Source organism: Lagenorhynchus albirostris, chromosome 1, assembly GCF_949774975.1.
Source record: "Lagenorhynchus albirostris chromosome 1, mLagAlb1.1, whole genome shotgun sequence".
Classification (NCBI taxonomy): domain Eukaryota; kingdom Metazoa; phylum Chordata; class Mammalia; order Artiodactyla; family Delphinidae; genus Lagenorhynchus; species Lagenorhynchus albirostris.
In genome coordinates this window covers 156,316,406-156,336,891 of record NC_083095.1, presented here as the reverse complement: position 1 = coordinate 156,336,891, position 20,486 = coordinate 156,316,406, and the positions used below count along the sequence as shown (strand labels likewise).

The 20,486-nt window shown below is 42.0% G+C and overlaps 1 protein-coding gene across 4 annotated transcripts in view; it reads right to left on the bottom strand.

Moving 5' to 3' along the window:
- The window catches only part of DIP2C (disco interacting protein 2 homolog C), a 360,331-nt gene that overhangs the window by 100,131 nt on the left and 239,714 nt on the right, over positions 1 to 20,486 (bottom strand). For all 4 annotated transcript variants that reach the window (XM_060156549.1, XM_060156558.1, XM_060156568.1 and 1 more), the window contains 6 exons: positions 13,975 to 14,066; positions 7,541 to 7,651; positions 3,278 to 3,401; positions 2,882 to 2,991; positions 2,655 to 2,757; positions 824 to 888 (listed from right to left, as the gene is read on the bottom strand). In XM_060156549.1, the coding sequence (XP_060012532.1) occupies positions 824 to 888; positions 2,655 to 2,757; positions 2,882 to 2,991; positions 3,278 to 3,401; positions 7,541 to 7,651; positions 13,975 to 14,066 (605 nt within the window). The remainder of the gene's footprint in view (positions 1 to 823; positions 889 to 2,654; positions 2,758 to 2,881; positions 2,992 to 3,277; positions 3,402 to 7,540; positions 7,652 to 13,974; positions 14,067 to 20,486) is intronic.

The window sequence follows — 20,486 nt, the reverse complement described above, 5'->3', positions numbered from 1 at the left end:
AACCTTTGTCTATATGATGTCTGCATAAATTCTGGTTTATCAAGAAACAACAAATCCCTCTTTTTATAGTTATGTTCCTATCACTCATGTAAAACTACTAGAGTTTTTTGCTTCTAAAAAGATATACGGTTTCAGCATAAGAAACTTAAAAAGAAAAACAGGTGAGTGGAAATCATCACATATGAAAGACACAGGGAGATTCGAAGCAGTGATGCTACATATATTTCTTAAGTTCTAAGCATATCTTAATAATAAGGTCATCCCTCTATTAAAAGTGCCTACAGCTTTGAATGGTCATCACTTCTCAAGTGGCACTAACAAAAATGAGACACACAGTCTCTGCAACTCGTGTTGAATTTTTGGCCAAGGGGAAATCTCAAAGTACTTTCCCCCCTGCAGCATAATTCCCGAAACATTCATTAAACGATGATTCACAGAAAGATAAAAAGAATTTTGTAGCCAAATCATATGTATGGGCAAAGTGACCCAAATGCAAGACATCAACGTTTCTGCACAATCTGAAATGCCAACTGTGGGAAGAAAGATCCTGAACTTCCCTGAGCCTAAAAAGGCCGCTCTCTCTCACAGCCGCAGCCTCAGAGCGTGGGCCCACGATGCAGGCAAGCAGCGACTGACCCGCTGGTCTGCTGAGCTCCTGGAAGTTACATTAACTTAAGACTTCTAAAAATGGTAACTTTTCTTTATAATGTGGGAGGAAGGGGCTTACCCAAGCCGCTGTGTACACAGATCATCATTCTAATCCCAACACTGAGCACATTCAAAGTTAAACAGGACACTGCAGAGCAAGGGGCGTCTCACTTACTGTTAGGATTCCGTGCCAAAGCCCAACGTCTTTCTTGAAATCCAACACATTCACGATTGTTTCAGCTATAAAATAAAGAGTCAAAGATTTTAACAAAAGACGGTCACAGACCAAAGGACAAAAAAAATCCAATACCACATCAGTGGGAAGTAATGGGTCTTAGAAAAACATCATTTCACTGTCTTTACAGAAATGCTGCAGCCTCCAATCAGACCCATTTAAAATGCTGGCCTGCCTGGGAAGTGTTTCTAGATGAGTATTCTGATACACAACTTAACAGCAATAGCTCTTCACAGCATCACTTAAAACTCCTTATTCCTTCTCCTTTTATATATTGGGTTGGCCAAAAAGTTCGTTTGGGTTTTAATGAACTATTTGGCCAACCCAATATTTGTTTCCCCTCTCCCTGCCTTTTCTTTCTTAAAAGATTCTTTTCATTTCCATCACATGTTCTCCCAAGAGAGGGAAATGCTGTGTACTTGCAGGAGGAGGCAATTTTCAGCAAACCTGCCACTAGAATGCTCGCCAAAGCTTCAGTACCGAGTGCCTCACCCCCTTTCAAAAAGGGACATTCAAAATACACAGCCTGTATTCTATCTTATGCAAGATTTTTAAAAGTGGAGAATCAGGAAGCAAGTATGTATCTATCTTCCCCAATCCCTGCAAGAGTGATGGCCCTAGACCTTTAGGAAATTAGGGCAAGGAATACAGGTCATGAGGTTGTGAGAAAAACTAGAAAACTGAAAACAGTGACAAACAGGGTGGTGATCATTAGAGGCAGTGTGTCTCCACGTGTGACAATGTCTGGGAAACTTGTCCAGGGACCAAACATCAGTGGAACATCTCCACGAGACAAGTGAACTGGTCTTAAAAAGGGAGACTGCCAGAAGGATGGGGAGAGAGAGAAAGCAAATGAGAACAGCAAAAAGAGAAAAGTGTCTCATTCATGGCTCGTGACAGACGCTTGGGTACTGGGAAGAGACTCCAGTGTGGCGGGTGCCTGCGACGTGGCTAGTGCGGGGATCTGATGGCAGACACTCCAGCGGAGGGAGCTGTGGGTACGTGGGGTCTGATCCTTCCTACCATGAGCCCGTCAGCGCTGTCAACATGGTTACCTCCAGTGACCCTAACTCTGTGCCTCCAGGACAACCCCAAACAGGGCAAAGAAAGCACATCATGGAAACCAACCCTTTGACTGTGAAATGCAGCCCCAGAATCCAAGCCAGTTGCGGGGAGGGGGGTGCACTGTAGCATGTGCACTTTTTTAAAGCTCCCAAAGAGGTTCCACTGTGCAGCCAGGAACGAATATACATCAGTGGTGTCAACTATCTGTTATGGCCTAGACTGTTTTCTCCCAAATTCCTATGTTGAAGCCCTAACGCCAAGTATAAATGTGCCTGGAGATGGGGCTCTAAGGAGATAATTAAAGTTAGGTAAAGTCATAGGGTGGGGCCTGATCCAATAAGAATGGTGTCCTTATAAGAAGAGGAAGACACACCAGAGCTCCCTCTGCACACAGAGGTGAGGCCGTATGAAGACACAGCCAGAAGGTGCCGTCCGCAGGCCTGGAAGGGGGTCTCCCAGGAACCAACCCTCTGGCACTGGATTTCAGACTTCAGCCTCCAGACTGTGAGACGTCAACATCTGTTGTTTAAGCCCCAGTCTGTGGCGTCTGTTTTGGCTGCCAGAGCAGACTGAGATGCCAACTAAACAATCCAACACACAGACCTTCGGTGGAGCCGCACGACTCTCTGAGTGACTAGGGGAACAACACTCATCTCATAGGGCTGGGGTCTGGGGTCAGGGTCCCCCAGGAATGGTCTGCCCATACCTTCTGTGTAGCCACATGCCTGTGTGAGGGCCTGGCAGTGGGTCAGAAGCGCGATCCTCGTCACGGTCACCCCGAGCACGCTCCCATCCTTGCACGTCTTGTACTGCAATGAGAAGGTGCCGAGAGGGTAGAGCTTGGGGCCCACATCCACCTCTGACCCTGAGCTGTGTAAGGGTTGCAGTGCGTGTCACTCAGTTCCCCAACCTCGTCCAGACCCAGCAACTCACCTCGATATACGCAGTGTCATTATTTGCGTCCTTAATGTGCGGGAACCAATCTCGAGGAGGTTTAGAGAGATGTTTTGACTCTGTGACAAACCATAATAGCTTTGGCCAACCTTGGAAATAAAGGACAAATTCCTTTCAGGCAAGCATCCCCTAGAAGACAGGTGTGACACCACCTTCCCGTTGGTGGCATGCTTCACAACAGCACAAGCCAGACCAAACCTCTGGTGTTTCCACCAAGTCTAAGGCCATGGCTAAGGTGCTGTAAGCCTCCTGCAGTTACAGCACATCACATGCAGGCTGAGAGCACGTGGGGTGTGATCTGAAACCTCGTGTGTGGACGGTGTGTTGGCACAGATGCCTCGGAGCACATCCTCCCCGCCCGGCACTGAGGCTCACCTTTGAACTGTGGGATCTCCCCCGTCGGGCTCTTCGGCAGCCCTTTGTGGCAAGCGTCACTTGTCAAGGCTACAGTCACTCCACAGCTTCCAAGCAAGAACCCGATCTGCTGGCTTCCTGCGTCCTGGGAGACGGCAGCAAGGAGAGAAGGGTCACGAGCAGAGGTGATGGCCACTCTCCTAACAAAACACGGTCTCGCCCTTGGGCCCTGGGATGGCACCAACCTCCCTGAGGAGAGGTTCAACCAGAGTGCCAGGGCACGGGCTGGTGTCTGCACAGCTGGGGTCAGATCTCAGGCTGCCGCTTGCCAGCTGCCTGACCTTGAACAGGCCACTAGCTTGGCCTCAGTCTCGTCATCTGCACCATGTCCTTGGCTGGCTGTAAGGGATGCACACAGGGAGCACAGAGTGTGCTGCGCTCAGGGGGTCTCGTTCTGTTCCCCTCTGGTTGTTCAGGACCGTGACCTCAGGACACAGAGCGGGTCCAAGAACACATCTCTGCACTCAGGACACTAACCCCAAGCGGTCTTTGATCACATCCGGCGTGATGGACTGGACACCCATGCCGACCACAGAGTAAGGGCGTGTGCGTGGAGGGGCGCCGCCCCACGGACTGACTGCCAGGACTTGGGAGCAGATGCTGCGGGAGGGGCAGCCCCGGGCGCCACCACCCTGAGCGTCCAGCCACCCTGCCAGTCAGTTCAATTCGCTTTCCTTACTCCCACCAGCTATGATTCAGAAAATAAAGCCGTGAAGCAGCCGGCATTCCTAGAAGGGAAACGTCAGGACTGTGGTGAGGCTGTCACCTCCTTCCTTCCCACGTGAGACAACATTCTCACCTCAGTAAAATCGGCAACATCGACATCTCAAAACTACGTCTTCCAAGTGCCTAGTTCCTACTCCTCACTGCAGATTTAAAAGCCGCATCTCTTTACACAGCATCACGCACAGCCAGCCTCCCAACACCCTTGCAGCCCCGACAAGGGGGAGGAGGCCTGGTGCTCCGCGGATGGAGACCTTCCCATTTCGGGGACCCTGTGGGATTGTTCCTTCAAGCAGTGCTTTTTCAAGGAGAATTATAATCAGTCACTTCAGTGTGAATTTGGGTATCACATGGCCAAGAGCTGTGACCGGGTAAAGGGGTGGGGAGATGGGTTCTGAAGCCAGGTTTAGGAGCAGAAGGGCGTTTCTTTAGGAGCGTGAACTTGCTGGGACCGCCTACAGGCAGGCTCAGAATGGCTCAGGAGAGGGAGCACCAGGGCCAACTGCAAGACCTGTCAGGGTCCACTGTGGAGGTCTGCTGTCCCCTGGGCCCTGTCTTCCTAGTATCTGCTCCTAAAGACCCTAAAATACAGAGGAAGGGTTGAGAGTAACCATAAACAGAATCCCTGGTTACCATGAAATTCAGCTTCCATGCCTGCTCCTCCTCCATCTTCTTGGTCTGGAAATTCCTACTCAGAGGTCCAGCCAAAAGCCAGCTTCGCAGAAACAGCCCCACCCAAGAACCCCATTGGGCTGAGATGAGACCCCTCCACGGGCTCTCAGAGCGCTCTGTCTCCTTCATGCACCGGGATCCCTGAAATTAAGCCCAGCTTGACCCCAGAGCCTCTGGCAGAGCCCACAGAGCCATCCGTGGCCTCCATGGGCCATCTCTCCTGGACCTGGGGACAGGGCCCTGAGCCCCGATACCTGGGAGCCCCCCGACACCCCACACCACTGTCCAGAAAGGCTCCACAGGAAGCTACTGAGGAGGCAGGTGAACCACTGCCCTGATGGCCAGAGCACTCAGGCCCTGACACCGCCTCCCGTGTTTCCTGAGCGCTTTTCCCTGGAATGGCTGTTTCTGGCCTGCGGCTGGGCTCAGGGGCCCTTCCTCTGTAGAGTTGAGCATAGGACTGGTGGATAGAGGATTCACAAACTTCATCCCCTACACCTCTGTGCACATCTTACCCTGTGCTGAATGGCAACCGAGCCAGTGGATTCTTTTATTTAAAATTAAGTAAAGTTGGGCTTCCCTGGTGGCGCAGTGGTTGAGAGTCCGCCTGCCGATGCAGGGGACATGGGTTCGTGCCCTGGTCTGGGAAGATCCCACATGCCGCGGAGCGGCTGGGCCTGTGAGCCATGGCCGCTAAGTCTGTGTGTCTGGAGCCTGTGCTCCGCAATGGGAGAGACCACAACAATGAGAGGCCCGCGTACCGCAAAAAAAAAAAAAAAAAGTAAAGTTTTCTAAGAATGAAACCACAGACTGAGGCCCAACGCGCAGCTTCTGGTTTAACAATAACCTGTGGGTCACCTGCTGGTTCTGTTCCCCTCACAAATGTTCCGAGGGAGAGAGGGCCAAGAAGAAACCTCAGCTTTTTCTTCTGAGAGAGGGTTCCTGGTCCTGAGGTACATGGTACAATATGAGAGTCTGAATGGGTCTGAGAGGTGAGTGAGACAGAGCCACCTGGCAGGTCACAGCCTGCAACGCCTGAGACGGCTGGCAAGCACGTGTCAGGAAACCCAGAGGAGTTGCAGGTGAGACACCCTGGCCCCGCTCGACAATGCCTGGTCAGGAAGTGGCAGAGACAGGTGCCTCTTCATTCAAATGATTTTCCTCTGCAAAGCAGACCTGGTCTGGAAGACACCAGGCTACAGATGTAGAGTAGACAAATCTAAATTCGATATGTGATGAGTAAACAATAACTGCTACTCATAACAACAATACCAAATGTTCTGGAGTCTGCTTGGTGCAGTGCTGACAGAGAATCGGTCTCTTCACTCATTAGGCTATGAATTTCTCCAAATTAGCATCCTGATGCCATTGACTAGAGAATCCAGAGGGTTTTCTTGTCTATTTCCAGAGGACCTCAACCCACTGAATTAGATATCAGTTAAAGAGGACCATCACACATCCCTTGAGAGGCTTTCCAGGTTAGTCACAGCACCAAAGAATCACATAGGAGAACGTGGCTACCTGCTCAGTAAATCCCCAAACCCTTCTGCATTTCTCGTCAGTTGTGAAGGTCATAGGGCTCAGGAAGATGAGGAAGCACTTTATGGGGTGTGTATTGTACACCAGGAATGCTAGAGGCAAACCCTCGCAGAAATCAGCGTTCTCCTCAGGCCACTGGTGGGGGCTCTGATGTCAGTGGCTGCAGGGCTCACCCCCCTTCCAGGGCCACCTGCCACCCCGCCTGACACTTGCAGGTGCCTAGGAGGCCCAGGAGGGAACTTGCAGATTTTGTACCCAGGAAAACGGAAACAGTAACCATTCCCCAACCTTTTTCTAAAGGATGCCCACGTTCTCTCCTTCCGACCCAAGGAGCAGAGTTTCAAAGGTACCCACACACCGTGAACAGACCTTGAGGCACTTCCCCATTTTCATAATGAGTAGCCACAAAGACAGCTGGAAGATTCTCTGGAAACTCTTGAGCCTGGGCACATGAAAACCTTAGCATTTTGGAGCTGGAAGAGTCACCCCACACACTCTGCTCATGATGATGTGCTAAGTGACGGCCCGGTGAATCCAGGGTGGGGCCCAAGGGCACGACACATAACACAACCAGTGGCAGGGCACCTACCCCACAGCCGTCGGCCCCGTCTCCTTCGACAGCATCAGAGCACCTCTCGGGGGACCATCAGAGTCAACCCCAGCACAGCCTCCTCCCTCTGCCTTCCCTTCCAAAGTTACCACAGGTCTGTGGTGCAAGAAGCCAATCATTTACGCGGACAAAGACACACACACTGCTGTGTAGGGTTCCGACACTGGACTACACTACAACTGTAACAGCAAGATAGTTATTTATTCTAATCATAGAATAAGATCCAACAAATCGGAGGTGAACCTGGAACTTGTTAATGTCCAAACACCTGCACAAATGCAACAACGGCCACCCCTGAAATAAAAACAAGTGAAAACTCTATCATTTACCCAGATTTCTAGTGCAGTGACACTGAGGAATGAGATACTGGAACACCTGCTTTGCTGGTAGATCACCCTGCTCAACGCACAGAAGGTGCCACCTCAGGGCAGCAGCTCAATCCGGCCACTGAGTGGAGCTGCAGTGTCAATGCTGCTCCCTTGTCTGGGACAACCAACGACAACCTGCGCAGAGCCTCAGAGAGAAGGCAAACAGCCCTGTGCTTCCTGATCCACATCCTGCTGAGATGAAAGCTCTTGAAGATGGCCGTCTGCACATTCTGACCCCATGACAGAACCTTCCAGGGCAGCAGAGTCAACCTTCCCGGCCAACAGGTTTGAACAGAAAGATACGTTATTTACCTTTCTCGTGAGGGGCACCTCGATGGGCACAGGCACAACTTCGGCCAGCAGGCAGCCGTAGAAAGCCACCATGGAGGCAGCAGGGTCATTGTTGGGGAACACCAGTGCCACCTGGACCAACACAGAGAGAGAGGGATTAACCACTAACACGATGCCACTGGAAAAAATTTAGATGCCCTGCTTGAAAAATGCATATTAGTAAGATGCATCTTAATAAGTTATCAGATGCTTTTCCTTGATCTCACATGGAAGGCAAACAGATTATCCCGGTCATCTCTGACACCGCACCAGAATGCAACTACCCTTGCTGTTTACACTCCCCCATCGGCACATATTTTTACACAGGTGAAACCACAGTGCATACACTATCTGTCTCTCACTATTCTCACTGGGCTCTGAAGTGCGTCCTCGTACGTCCACAGAGTCTTCACCATCGTAACTGAACGCTGTGCACTTCCTCCCTAAGGTGCTGGGCTCACAGCTGACTCTACTCTGATCCCAGCTCAGATTTAGCTCCCCAAGCCTTGACTTACCTGAAAATTGAGAATATTAGTGTCCTAGCGTTGTAGTAAAGGTCAAATGAGAAAATGTATGCAAGAGCTCACACCGTGCCTGACACACAGCAGGTAGCCATGAACCACAACTGCCCACGAGGCCCCGGCCCTGGGAGCTGGCACTCGGTCAGCCCGCACCTGCGGCATCTCGCTTTCTGCCCTCCCAGGGAAGGTTTCCGTGAACACCTGGCCACACATCTCCAGCCGCCCATTGCCTCTCCAGCTCAGCCTCTGAAGAACCAGGAGTACAATAATCATGGAGTTCTAAAAGGTAAATTTAAATTACTACCCTAATAATCCAATAATGGACAGTATGATTTTTCAAATGTTTTCTGATAGTCCTGAAGGGAATATTAATGAAGAACAATTTTCCATCAGATGGCTTATAATTATTCGTCCTTGTATGAACTGTGTTTCATTTCCTTTGTTTATTTATCTGCTGGTGTTTTGACATTTCCCATAAAATCTTTAAATATACTTCATAGTATTAACTCTTACATTTGATGCAGACTTCTCGATACAATATTCTGTTTTATTTTTATTAGTATATTTAATGTTGCATGCAAACTTGTCAAGTTTCTCCTTTATGTTGTCAGCTTCATCCCATTTACATCCACCTGGCGCTCAGGTTAGCATCTTGCTGTGGAGCTACCGCAATGTCGATCCGCTTGCTCTCCTGTTGCCCAATGCTCCTTCTGGAGTGGCCCTTCCTACTCTAGCTCTAGAAGCTGCCTTCAGGATACAACAGGCAGTCCTATTTCTGGATCCCCACTGAGCTCTGCAGGACTCTGCTTCCACTTTAACACAAGCTTCTCCCAAGTGTTGCTCCAGCATCGGCACTGCTCTTCCTTGTTGATGATTAAGCACATAAATCCCATGATTCAGCAGATGTATATGATTTTTGTATTACCTCATTCAGGAATTTAACACATTTTTTTCTTTAAAAATGCCCTAACTAGAAGTTATTAACTTTGTCATGAACAGTTGGATAAGACATCCTAATTACCTCAATATCTAAGTAAGCAGGTTGGCATAAAGGACTCAGATGACAGCTGAGGATGGAGCACGCTGCATCTTAAATTTGGCTCTGTTAGCAACACAGGATAGTTGATGGAAATAAAATTAAGTTGGGAATTATGTGAAGATTGCCTTTCTATATGGTATTCCTGCAGTTTACTAAAATCAGCCAAACAGAGACAAATGAAACCGTTAAGGCCAATAAAAGCCATTCTGCACTACTGAAGAATTTTAAGAAACCCTGTGAAATAACTGTTGATTAGATATTAATCCTTATTTTGTCCCAAAAGCACCCAGACAGATGCCAGACTACTATCAGTAGGATTTCAAAGGAGGAATAAAAGGATTTATTTGCATGTCTCTGTATATGAACCACAAACAATTATTTTAAAAATGATCTGAGGTTTGCACTGGCCTCAGGTGTCTGCCTTCAACTGGTGGTCAGAGAGTTGACAGCATCTATTTTTAGTTCTGGATCTGGCAAAGCAACACCATTCAATCAAATGTTTGCAAAGCTTCCAAGGCACCACTGCTGCAAGACTGCTCTCCTTGAACCAAAACAGAGGATGTTAATAAAATGCAGAAGATGTTGAAGTTCCACCCAAAACTAATGGCTGCACCCACTCATAGAGGACTAGTTAAATTTGGACTTGTTAGTCCTCCTAGGACTAAACTATTCCACACGCAGGAGTCTTCAAGAGCGCAGAACCGAGAGAAAGAAGGTGCTGCTTCCAGAGCCAGACTGTGGATCAACATATTTCCAAAGAGGAGCTTCTGGTCTGGCTCCTATCCCAGCTCTGTTTCAAGGGAGGGCAACCTGATCCAGGATTTAAAATTCCCACTGCTCGATCACTAAAGTTCATGCTGATAATGCCATATTATATAACCTTGCAGAGTTGGGTTAAAACAGGATGAAATGTTATATTAATGTAAAGTGGATAAAAGCAGAATATAAAATTGTGCATTATATGCTCTCAAAAATATAAAAGTAACAAATAGAAAATGGTCAAATAGCTAAAGGCTCATTTAGAATCAAAACTGAATTTTTAAAAAATTTGTTTTAAGGAAGGGAAGACTGTATTTGTATCATTCTCACCAAACTTTCCTTCTGTATCTCAATCAGTCACAAGTCCTGCTTTTTGGTGACTACACAGTGATTCCAGTGCAATACTGTACAAATATACAGATGCTTCATTTTCATAAACCCACATCGTTTCTTTTCATTCAATTCCCTATGTATTCTCTGATATTTCATCACACTTAACTATGCACAGAGCGTCAACAGACCACCTCCTTCCTCCACTCTCCTCCGCTGGTCTTCCTGTAACAGCCTTGCTGTCCCAGTGCCCGGCTTGTTCTGTCCACATACCACACAATCCCCCCTCAGCTCCTTTCCACACTCTGTCCTACAACCTGACCAAGAGCCACGGGCTTGCTTTTTCTCCTCAAGAAGTCTTCTCAGATGCCAGAAGCTCCCAAAATGAGAATATTCTCTGTCCTTCCCAAAGAGTTCAGCTGTATCTCTCACCACCTATTTTGGGGACCTGTATCATTTTCCAATTTACAGACAGCCAATTATCAATGTCTTTTTTTTTTTTTTAACTCTGCAAGCTCCCTGAAGGCAGGCTTCACATATGATGCATCTTTGTTTGTTCCACAGCTCCCACTATAATATCCTGAAAACCTATTCAGCTTAGGCACATAAATGCCTTTTCAAAGCCCAAGCAGGACTCCCCAAAGTGCATTAATAGGGTCACCCACATGAAAAGCGTCTATAATTTTTATGCTAAGGACAGAATGTTCATTATCCTCGGAAAATTATATTTAATTAAAAATGATTTTCAAAGAGGTAAAGAATCCTGTTTATTGTGACAGAAGGCTATTATCAATTGAATACTACAGTTCCATATGCTTATTTAATAAGTATTTATACGCACATGCCAGGTGCCAGCCATATGAAAAGTTTTTAAAGGAATAATTTAGAAAAGTAGTCCCACCTCATACAATTCAAACCACTCCCTGCTAAAGAAAATCTTTTTACATATTTTGTTCTACCAAAACTTGCCCCCCACATTCCTACTGACTTCTTAGCAGAACAGAGATGGTTTATTTTGTGATTGCTATTGTAAAGGAACTTCAAGAGTCTGAAGGCCAAAGACTTTTTTAAAAAAACTACTAAGACTATTAACCAAATTATAGATAAGGGAGATATATTACAACTGACTTTTTTTTATCGTGATAAAATAAATGTAACAAAGTTCACCATCTTGACCATTTTCAAGTATACAGTTCAGTGGCATTAAGTACATTTACACTGTTGTAAAACCATCATCAACCATCCATTTCCAGAACATTTTCATTTTCCTAAACTGTAACTCTGTCCCTATTAAACAATAACTGAAGCCGCTTCCCACAGCCCCTGGTAACGATCGTTCTTCTGTCTCTAGGAATTTAAGTACCTCATATAAATGGAACCATACAGTATTTATCGTTTGTGACTGGCTTATTTTACTGAGCATAATGTCCTCAAGGTACATCCATGTTGTAGAATGTGTCAGAATTTCCCTCCTTTTTAAGGCTGAATAGTATTACACCATACGAACATACCACCTTCTGTTTATTCATTCACCGACCATGGATGCTTGAGTTGCTTCCTCCTTTTGGTTTTCGTGAATAGTGCTGCTATGAACATTGGTGTAGATATATCTGTTCAAGTCCTTGCTTTCAATTCTTTTGAAACTGAACTGGAATTATCAGATCAGATGTTTAATTTTTTAAGGAACCACCACAGTACTGTTTTCCACAGTGGCTACACCACTGTATATTCCTACCAGCAATGCACAAGGGTTCCAATTTCTTCACATTCTTGTCATCACCTACTATTTTCTGTTTTGATAGCAGCCATCCTAATGAGTGTGAAGTGGTAGCTCATGTGGTTTTGACGTATATTTCCCTAATGATTAGTGATTCATGGGCTTATTTGGCTATTTGTAAATCTTCCCTGGAAAAAGGTCTATTCAAGTCCTTTGCCTGATTTTTAAACTTTTTTTTTTGGTTGTTGTTGTTGAGTTGTAGAACTTCTTTATATATTCTGGATACTAATCTTTTATCAGATATATGATTTGTAAACATTTTCTCCCATTCTGTATGTTTCTTTTTCACTCTCAAAAGTGTCCTTTGGTACACAGAAGTTTTTAATTTTATACATTTATTTTATTTATTTTTGGCTGCGTTGGGTCTTCGTTGCTGTGCGTGGGTTTTAGTTGCAGCAAGCGGGGGCTACTCTGTTGTGGTGCGTGAGCTTCTCATTGCGGTGGCTTCTCTTGTTGCAGAGCACGGGCTCTAGGCTCACGGGCTTCAGTAGTTGTGGCACACGGGCTTAGTTGCTCTGTGGCATGTGAGATCTTCCCAGACCAGGGCTTGAACCCGTGGTCCCCTGCATTGGCAGGCGGATTCTTAACCACTGCGCCACCAGGGAAGCCCAGAATTTTTTAATTTTGATGAAGTGCAATTTATCAACTTTTTTGTTCCCTGTGCTTTTGGTGCCATATCCAAGAAATCATTGCCAAATCCAAACTCATGAAACATTTCCCCTATGTTTTATTCTAAGAGTTTAGGTCTTTAATCCATTTTGAGTTAATTTTTTAATATATGGTATAAAGGTTCAATTTTGGGTTTTTGCTTATGGATATCCAATTTTCCAAGCACCATTTGTTGAGTAGACTATCCTTTCCCCCATTTAATGTCTTAGCATCCTTCTTGAAAGTCCCTTGACCCTACATGTAAGGATTTATTTCTGGGTTTTCTATTCTATTCCTTTGGTCTATATCTGTCTTTGCGTTAATACCACACAGCTTTGATTGCTGTAGCTTTACGGTAAGTTTTATAATGAGGAAATGTGAGACCTATAATTGACTTTTAAAAGCTAAATATCAAACTTGTTCATTAAACTGGAAAGAATCATAGCCTACCACAGAATCCTGGGGCTGCAGCAGTCTTATTAAAAATTCCCCCTAATGGGCCCATGTTTTTATAATGTCTCTTATGTAAATCATAGCTTATATTCTTGTTGGTTTATGGTGCTCTAAAATGATATTTTTATAAAATTAATTTGGAGTCCTTTGGGTGCAGGTGGGTAACCCAGTCTTGGGGCATTCTGAGGTAAATAGCAACATATGGGAAAAAAATCACTCCATTTAAGGCAAGAAAACTAGGTTCTACTCTCAGCCCCACATCTTAATTGGGGTGTAAAGCTTGGGCAAGATTATTAACTGCTCTGGGTGTAACATTAAAAAGGAAATACTAATATCTGTTTTCAGTAACTTAGCAGATTGTAGTAAGAATAAAATTGTGCTTTTCAATGAAAGACAATAGCCTATATCAAGAAATTTAACACTAGGAAAGGAACATACCAGCAGTTTGCTGCCAGGATTTTCGATATCACTGACTAATATAAAAAAGTTCTAAACACAATTGTCCTGCCTACTTAGGGAGACAGTGCAAGCACATTCCAAACTAGGAGACCACATATGTCAGGGGTTAGGAACACAGGTTTTGTGGTTGGACAGAAATGGATACGAGCACTGGCTATACCACTTTCTAGCTATGTGCCTTCAGCTGATATGATTCTTACCCTCTCAAGTCCTAATATCCTCATGGATAAAAATGTGAGAACTACTATAGTTAAACTCGCTGAGTTACTGTGAAGATCCTGCTGAATAACTGCTTCTGGTTCACAGTAAATGTTAAGAAAGCCTGATTTAGTAGTATGGAGGCACTGAACTTTGCAACTTTAAAACAGTGGGTGTCTCCTCCACCTCAGACCACGTGTCTTGCAGATGTGATAATTTAAATTGCACTTACCCTATCTCCAGGTCGCACCATAGGTTCTTGTTTTGTACCTAATTTATGCAGAATGTTGTAAGCAACCTTCATACTTCTTGTCCACAGTTTGCCTATCAATACAAATTATAAAGACACAATTAATTGTACACACGCATTTACTGTTGTGTATATGTGTGCACATTAACCTATATAGAGAGTATTACTTTTTCACTTTAAGCCTTTCAAGTTATTCCGAGCCCCTGGAATCAAGATGGGAAACAAAAGCCAGCAAATCTGACTTAAAAATCTGAGAAGCCTGAACACTGGAATAAGGTATTAAATACAAATACACCTAGGATGCTAAGAACCTAGAGGAAAGCCACACAGAATTTAATTACCATCACAGAAGTGGGGAGGATTTCTAGGGAGTAAAATAGGGCAGGGGCCAAGGCATTAGTGAGTTAATGCTAATTTATGTTGTGCAAAATGATACCTATTTCCTCTATTAATGAGTCCTGTCTTGTGTGATTGCAATGAATGTAAAGGGCACTTAAGACAGGCTTTGTAGGGCCTGATCCCTCTCCTTCCCCACATCCTAAGTTTCTCAACTTCAACTTTTCCTAACTTTTAGGATTTTGGAATCCTAATCCCTGAATTTAGATAAAAATTATGGTAAAATTTTTGAATTATTTTAAAGTTTTGAACTCTAGAAAAAATCACCACAAAGCAGGATTAAAAAGATTAAAAAAACATGAGAAAAATAACCAGTTTTGAAGAACTTGCAGATTCAAATCCCTGCCTTCATTCCAGTGCCAGACATTTCCTCAGCATACCCAGGTGATAGCAAACAGTCTGAGATCAAACCAAAATGACTTTAAAATCTAACATGAATTCTTGGACACATAAAGGCCTTTTACAACTTTAGCTTCTATAAGCTTTCAGAAGCAGTCAAGGTGTTAGAAATTATATTAATGCAATAATAGTATAATAAAGATAACAACAATTTGAACTAGTTCCTATAAATGCAATCACTGCTCTAATCTTTTTCCTATTTGAAATATAAAAGCTAAATTAATATATACTTTAATTATGAAATTAAATTATGAAATTATGAAATGAAAAAATCTGAATTTGTTTTATTTCATATTGGATTTTGCAGCAACCCAAACTAGAGTTCTTACTGTTTCCCTATCAATGGATTTATCAATTTGTCTCTTCCTTAGTGATTAGGGGGACAAGGAGGATTTTTCCATTATCTCTGATTCCTATAATTCCTAGGACATTCCTCGCTCATAGTATGTGCTCAACAAATGTTTCTTTGTTTTATTAACATCATAATAAAGCAAGCTATAAAAAACAAAATTGCAGTCTACATTTTAGCCTACTTCTTGATCACTGAGAGTAGCTACTAGGTGTGATGTTTTATTCATGCCCCTCTTCCACCTTCCTTAACTCTACCTCCTCAAGACTGGCTACTTTACAATTATTTGATGATTATATTTTTGCCCCAAATAGTCACTAGCCATTAGAAATAATGCAAGGAGTTATTTTTTTCCTAAAGAAATCACAAATATTTTGTGCCTTCAGATTTATTTAATGTGAACAATGTTAGGAAATTATTATAGTTAAATAAACAATTACAATCAACCTGTTGTAAGTGAAAAAATCAACAACTGTAAACAAACAAATCAATTACAATCAAACAATAAGCACCATTATATTTTGTTAAAGTTTCAACTTCATTCTCAGTTTGGAATATTAAAGTCGAGATCATCATAAATTCATACAAAAGCCAATTTACAACAGAGAGTTTGAAAAAGGAAACAACAAACTTTTGGCAAGTTCTAGAAATATTTTCAAATAGAAAAAAATAAAGAGTAAATTGATGATTTAAATTAAAAAAGATAAAACAGTTCTTGACTGATTTAGAAAGGAGAAAGAAAAAAAAATTCCAACCAAGAATACTCTCCTGGCCAAAATTATCATTCAGAATTGAAGGACAGGGTTTCCCTGGTGGCGCAGTGGTTGAGAGTCTGCCTGCTGATGCAGGGGACACGGGTTCGTGCCCCGGTCCGGGAAGATCCCACATGCCACGGAGCGGCTGGGCCTGTGAGCCATGGCCCGAGCCTGCGCGTCCGGAGCCTGTGCTCCGCAACGGGAGAGGCCACAACAGTGAGAGGCCCGCATACCACAAAAAAAAAAAAAAAAAAGAGAAGAACTGAAGGACAGATAAAGTTCTCCAGACAAGCAAAAAGCTAAAGGAGTTCATCACCACGAAAGCAGCCTTACAAAAAAAGTGTTAAAGGAACTTATTTAAGCTGAAAAGAAAGGGCACTAATTTGTAACAAGAAGATATGTGTCTCACTGGTAAAGGTAAATATTTAGTAAAGGTAGTAGATTAATCACTTATAAACCTAGTATTAGGTTGAAAGACAAAAGTAGTAAAAATAACTACAACAGTCAGTTCAGGAATACACAAGATAAAAAGATGTAAAATGTGACATCAAAAACATAAAACAGGGGAAGACTAAAAATGCAGGGCTTGAGAATGTACTCACACTTAAGTTTTTAATCAACTTAAAACAGACTATTATAAATATGTTATATGTAAGCCTCATGGTAACCATCAAGCAGAAACCTATAGTAGATACACAAAAAATAATGTGAAAGGAATCTAAGCACACCACTAAAGAAAGTCATCAAACCACAAAGGAAGAGAGTAAGAGAAGACTAAATGAACAGAGGAACTACAAAAGAGCCAGAAAGAAATTTAAAAAATGGCAATAAGGTCCTACCTATCAATAACTACTTTAAATGTAAACAGACTAAATTCTCCAATCCAAAGACACAGCGGGTGAATGAATTAAAAAAAACCCAACAACACAAGACTCATCTACATACTTCTACAATAGACTCACTTCAAGTATAAAGACACACACAAAATGAAAGTGAACAGATAGAAAAAGATATTCCATGTAAATGTAAACTAAAAGAAAGCTGGGGTAGCTATACTTATAACAGATAAAATCAACTTTAAAACCAAGAATGTAACGAGACAAAGGACATTATGTAATGATAAAGGGTAAATCCAACAAGCAAATATAACATTTGGATATATTTACGCACCCAATATAGAAGCACCTAAATATATAAAGCAAACATTAACAGGCATAAAGAGGGAAACAACAGCAATATAATAAGAGTAGGGGATTTTAATACCGCATTTACATCAATGAACAGACCAGCCAGACAGAAAATCAATAAGGAAACATCAGCCTTAAATTACACATTACACCAGATAGATTTAATAGATATATAAAGAACACTCTATCGAAAAGCAGCAGAATAAACATTCTTCTCAAGCTCACATGGAACATTCTCCAGGATAGATCATATCTTAGGCCACAAAACGAGTCTTAAATTTAAGAAGACTGAAATCATATTGAGCATTTTTTCTGACCACAGTGTTATCTAACTAGAAATCGATTATGAGAACTGATAAATTTACATGTATGTGGAGATTAAAAAACATGCTATCCAACAACCAACGAAACAAAGAAATCAAAAGAGAAAGTAAAAAACACCTTGAGACAAATGAAAATATAACATACTAAAACTTATGGGATACAGCAAAAGCAATTCTAAGAGGGAAGTTCACAGATAAACGTCTATCTCGAGAAACAAGAAAAATCTCAACCTAACTTTACATCTCAAGTAACTAGAAAGAGAAGAACAAATGAGGCCCAAAGTTAGTAGAAGGAAGAACATGACAAAGATCAGAGCGGAAATAAATGAAATAGAGATTAAAAAGACAATAGAAAAGATCAATGAAATCAAGAGCTGGTTCTTTAAAAAGATAAACAAAATTAACGAACCTTTGGCTAGACTCACCCAGGGAAAAAAGAGGACGCATAAATAAAATCAGAAATGAGAGACATTACAATTGGTATTAAAGAAATACAAATGATCATAAGAGATTACTATGAACAATTACATACCAACAAACTGGACAACCTCAAAGAAATAAATTCCTAGAAACATACAACCTTCCAAGACTGAACGATGAAAAAACAGAAAATCTAAACAGACCGTTTACTAGTAAGGAGATTGAATCAGTAACCAAAACTCTCTCCACAAACAAAAGTCCAGGACTAAATAGCTTCACTGGTGTATTCTACCAAACATTCAAAGAAGAATTAATACCAATCCTTCTCAAGTTCTTCCAAAAAAACAGAAGTTGAGGAAACACTTCCAAACTCATTTTACAAGGCCTGCATTACCCTGATATCAAAACAAGACAAGGACCCCATGAGAAAAGAAAATTACAGGCCTGAAGAACACAGATGCACAAATCTTCAACAGAACATTAGCAAACCAAATTTAATAATATGTTAAAATGCTCATACACCATGATCAAGTGGGATTTATTCCAGAGATGGAAGGATGGTTCAACATCCGCAAATCAATGAATGTGAAACAGCACATTAATAACATAATGAAGGATAAAAATCATATGATCATCTCAGCAGATGCAGAAAAAACATTTGACAAAATTCAACATCCATTTATGATCAAAATTCTCAACAAAATAAAAGTCATATGTTTACAAACAAAATAAAAGTCATATGTTTACAAGCTCAGAGCTAACAGCATACTCAACAGTAAAAAGCTGGAAGCTTTTCCTCTAAGATTCAGGAACAAGACACTTTTGCCATGCTTATTCGACATAGCATTGTAAGTCCTAGTCAGAATAATAAGGCAAGAAAAAGAAATAAAAAGCATCCAAACTGGAAAGAAGAAGAAAAACTGTCACTACTTGCAGATAACATAACATTATATATAGACAAACTTAAAGACTATACAGAAAAACAGAGTAATAAATGAATTCAGTAAAGTAGCAGATACAAAATCAATACACAGAAAACTGTTCTGTCTATACACTAATAAAAATCTATCAGAAAGAGAAATCAAGAAAACAATCCCATTTACAACTGCATCAAAAGGAATAAAATACCTAGGAATGAATTTAATCAAGGAGGTAAAAGACCTGTACGTTAAAAAGTATGACTTTAATGAAAGAAATTAAAGATGACACAAATAAATAGAAAGATATTCTCTGCTCGTGGATCAGAAGAATTAATATTGTTAAAATGTCTGTACTACTCAAAGCAATCTATAGATTCAACGCAATCCTTATCAAAATTCCAATGGCATTTTTCACAGAAACAGAACAAACAATTCTAAAATTTGTATGAAACCATGAAGGACCCCAAATAGCCAAAGCCATCTTGAGAAAGAAAAACAAAGCTAGAAACGTCATACTCCTTGACATTACAAAACTACCAGTGATGAAAAACTGTATGATACTGGCACAAAAACAGACACAAAGATCAATGAAACAGAATAGCCCCAAAATAAACCCACGCATGTATGTCAACTAATTTATGACAAAGGAGCCAAGAAAGGGGAAAGGACAGTCTTTCAATAAATGATGCTTGGAAAACAGTACACAATCAGCTCCATGGCTGAATCTGGCGAGAGATGAAGGTCAGACAGGAAAGTCCTCTGTCTTTTTGACTGACTAAAATCTATTTCCAAGAGTATAACTTTTAAAAACATGAATCTTATGCCTCATGATGGGTGAAATACCCTCTCTCCACTCCACTCAGAATTTCCCAACAAAACCAGAAAAAAAAAAATGAGACTGTGAAAACATACGCTCCTAAATCCCATTTCCTTCCATGAGATGCACAGGATAATGACTGAGGCACAGTGGGTGCCCCATGGGCCCCACACCCACTTAAAGGCTGGGCTATAATACTTAACACGTGGCTCTTGACCTCCATTGCTAATGGAGAAAACACTTTCTCTCCTACCTGCAATTAGAAGAGCATTATCATCATAAAAACAAAACTGAAAGTTAGAAAAAGGTAATCTAACCTCACACATGCAGACATAACATAAGCCATTTTGGTGTTTTTGTTATGAAGCTGGTTTCTTTGCAAAACTGTAACAGAGAGTGTGAAAATGACCTGAAAATTTGCTTTCTCCGCCTCTTATCCATGGCGCAAAGAGAAAGGAATCTCTCTGGTACAGTTAACTATTTCCAAGTTTATGGACTGCATTAATGGTACTGAATAAAGAATTAAAGAAAAGTTTGTTTTCTCTTGCTTTCTGAAAAAGCACTTTGGAAACAGATTCTGTTTCTTTTAAGTGAGTGACGCATGTCAAAGAGTTCTGATATACATTCTTTAACTACCAATCCTTCTTGAAAGCATTAATTTAATTAATATACATTCCAAGAGGTAAAATCTAACATCTTATTAGAGTTATAATCACTCATTTTTTATATCACTTTCTGGTTTTTACTCAAAAACATTTAACAAATAGTAACTTTTCATATTCAAACCAAATAATTTTCCTATAATATTCCTTTCAGGTTCCATTTATTTCTGTATTAGAAACATAAGGCAACACAAATATGAATCGGCCACCCTGAAAGTGACAGTTGTGTGGAGGCACAAACAAACAAAAGGTGGATAAGTCTCACA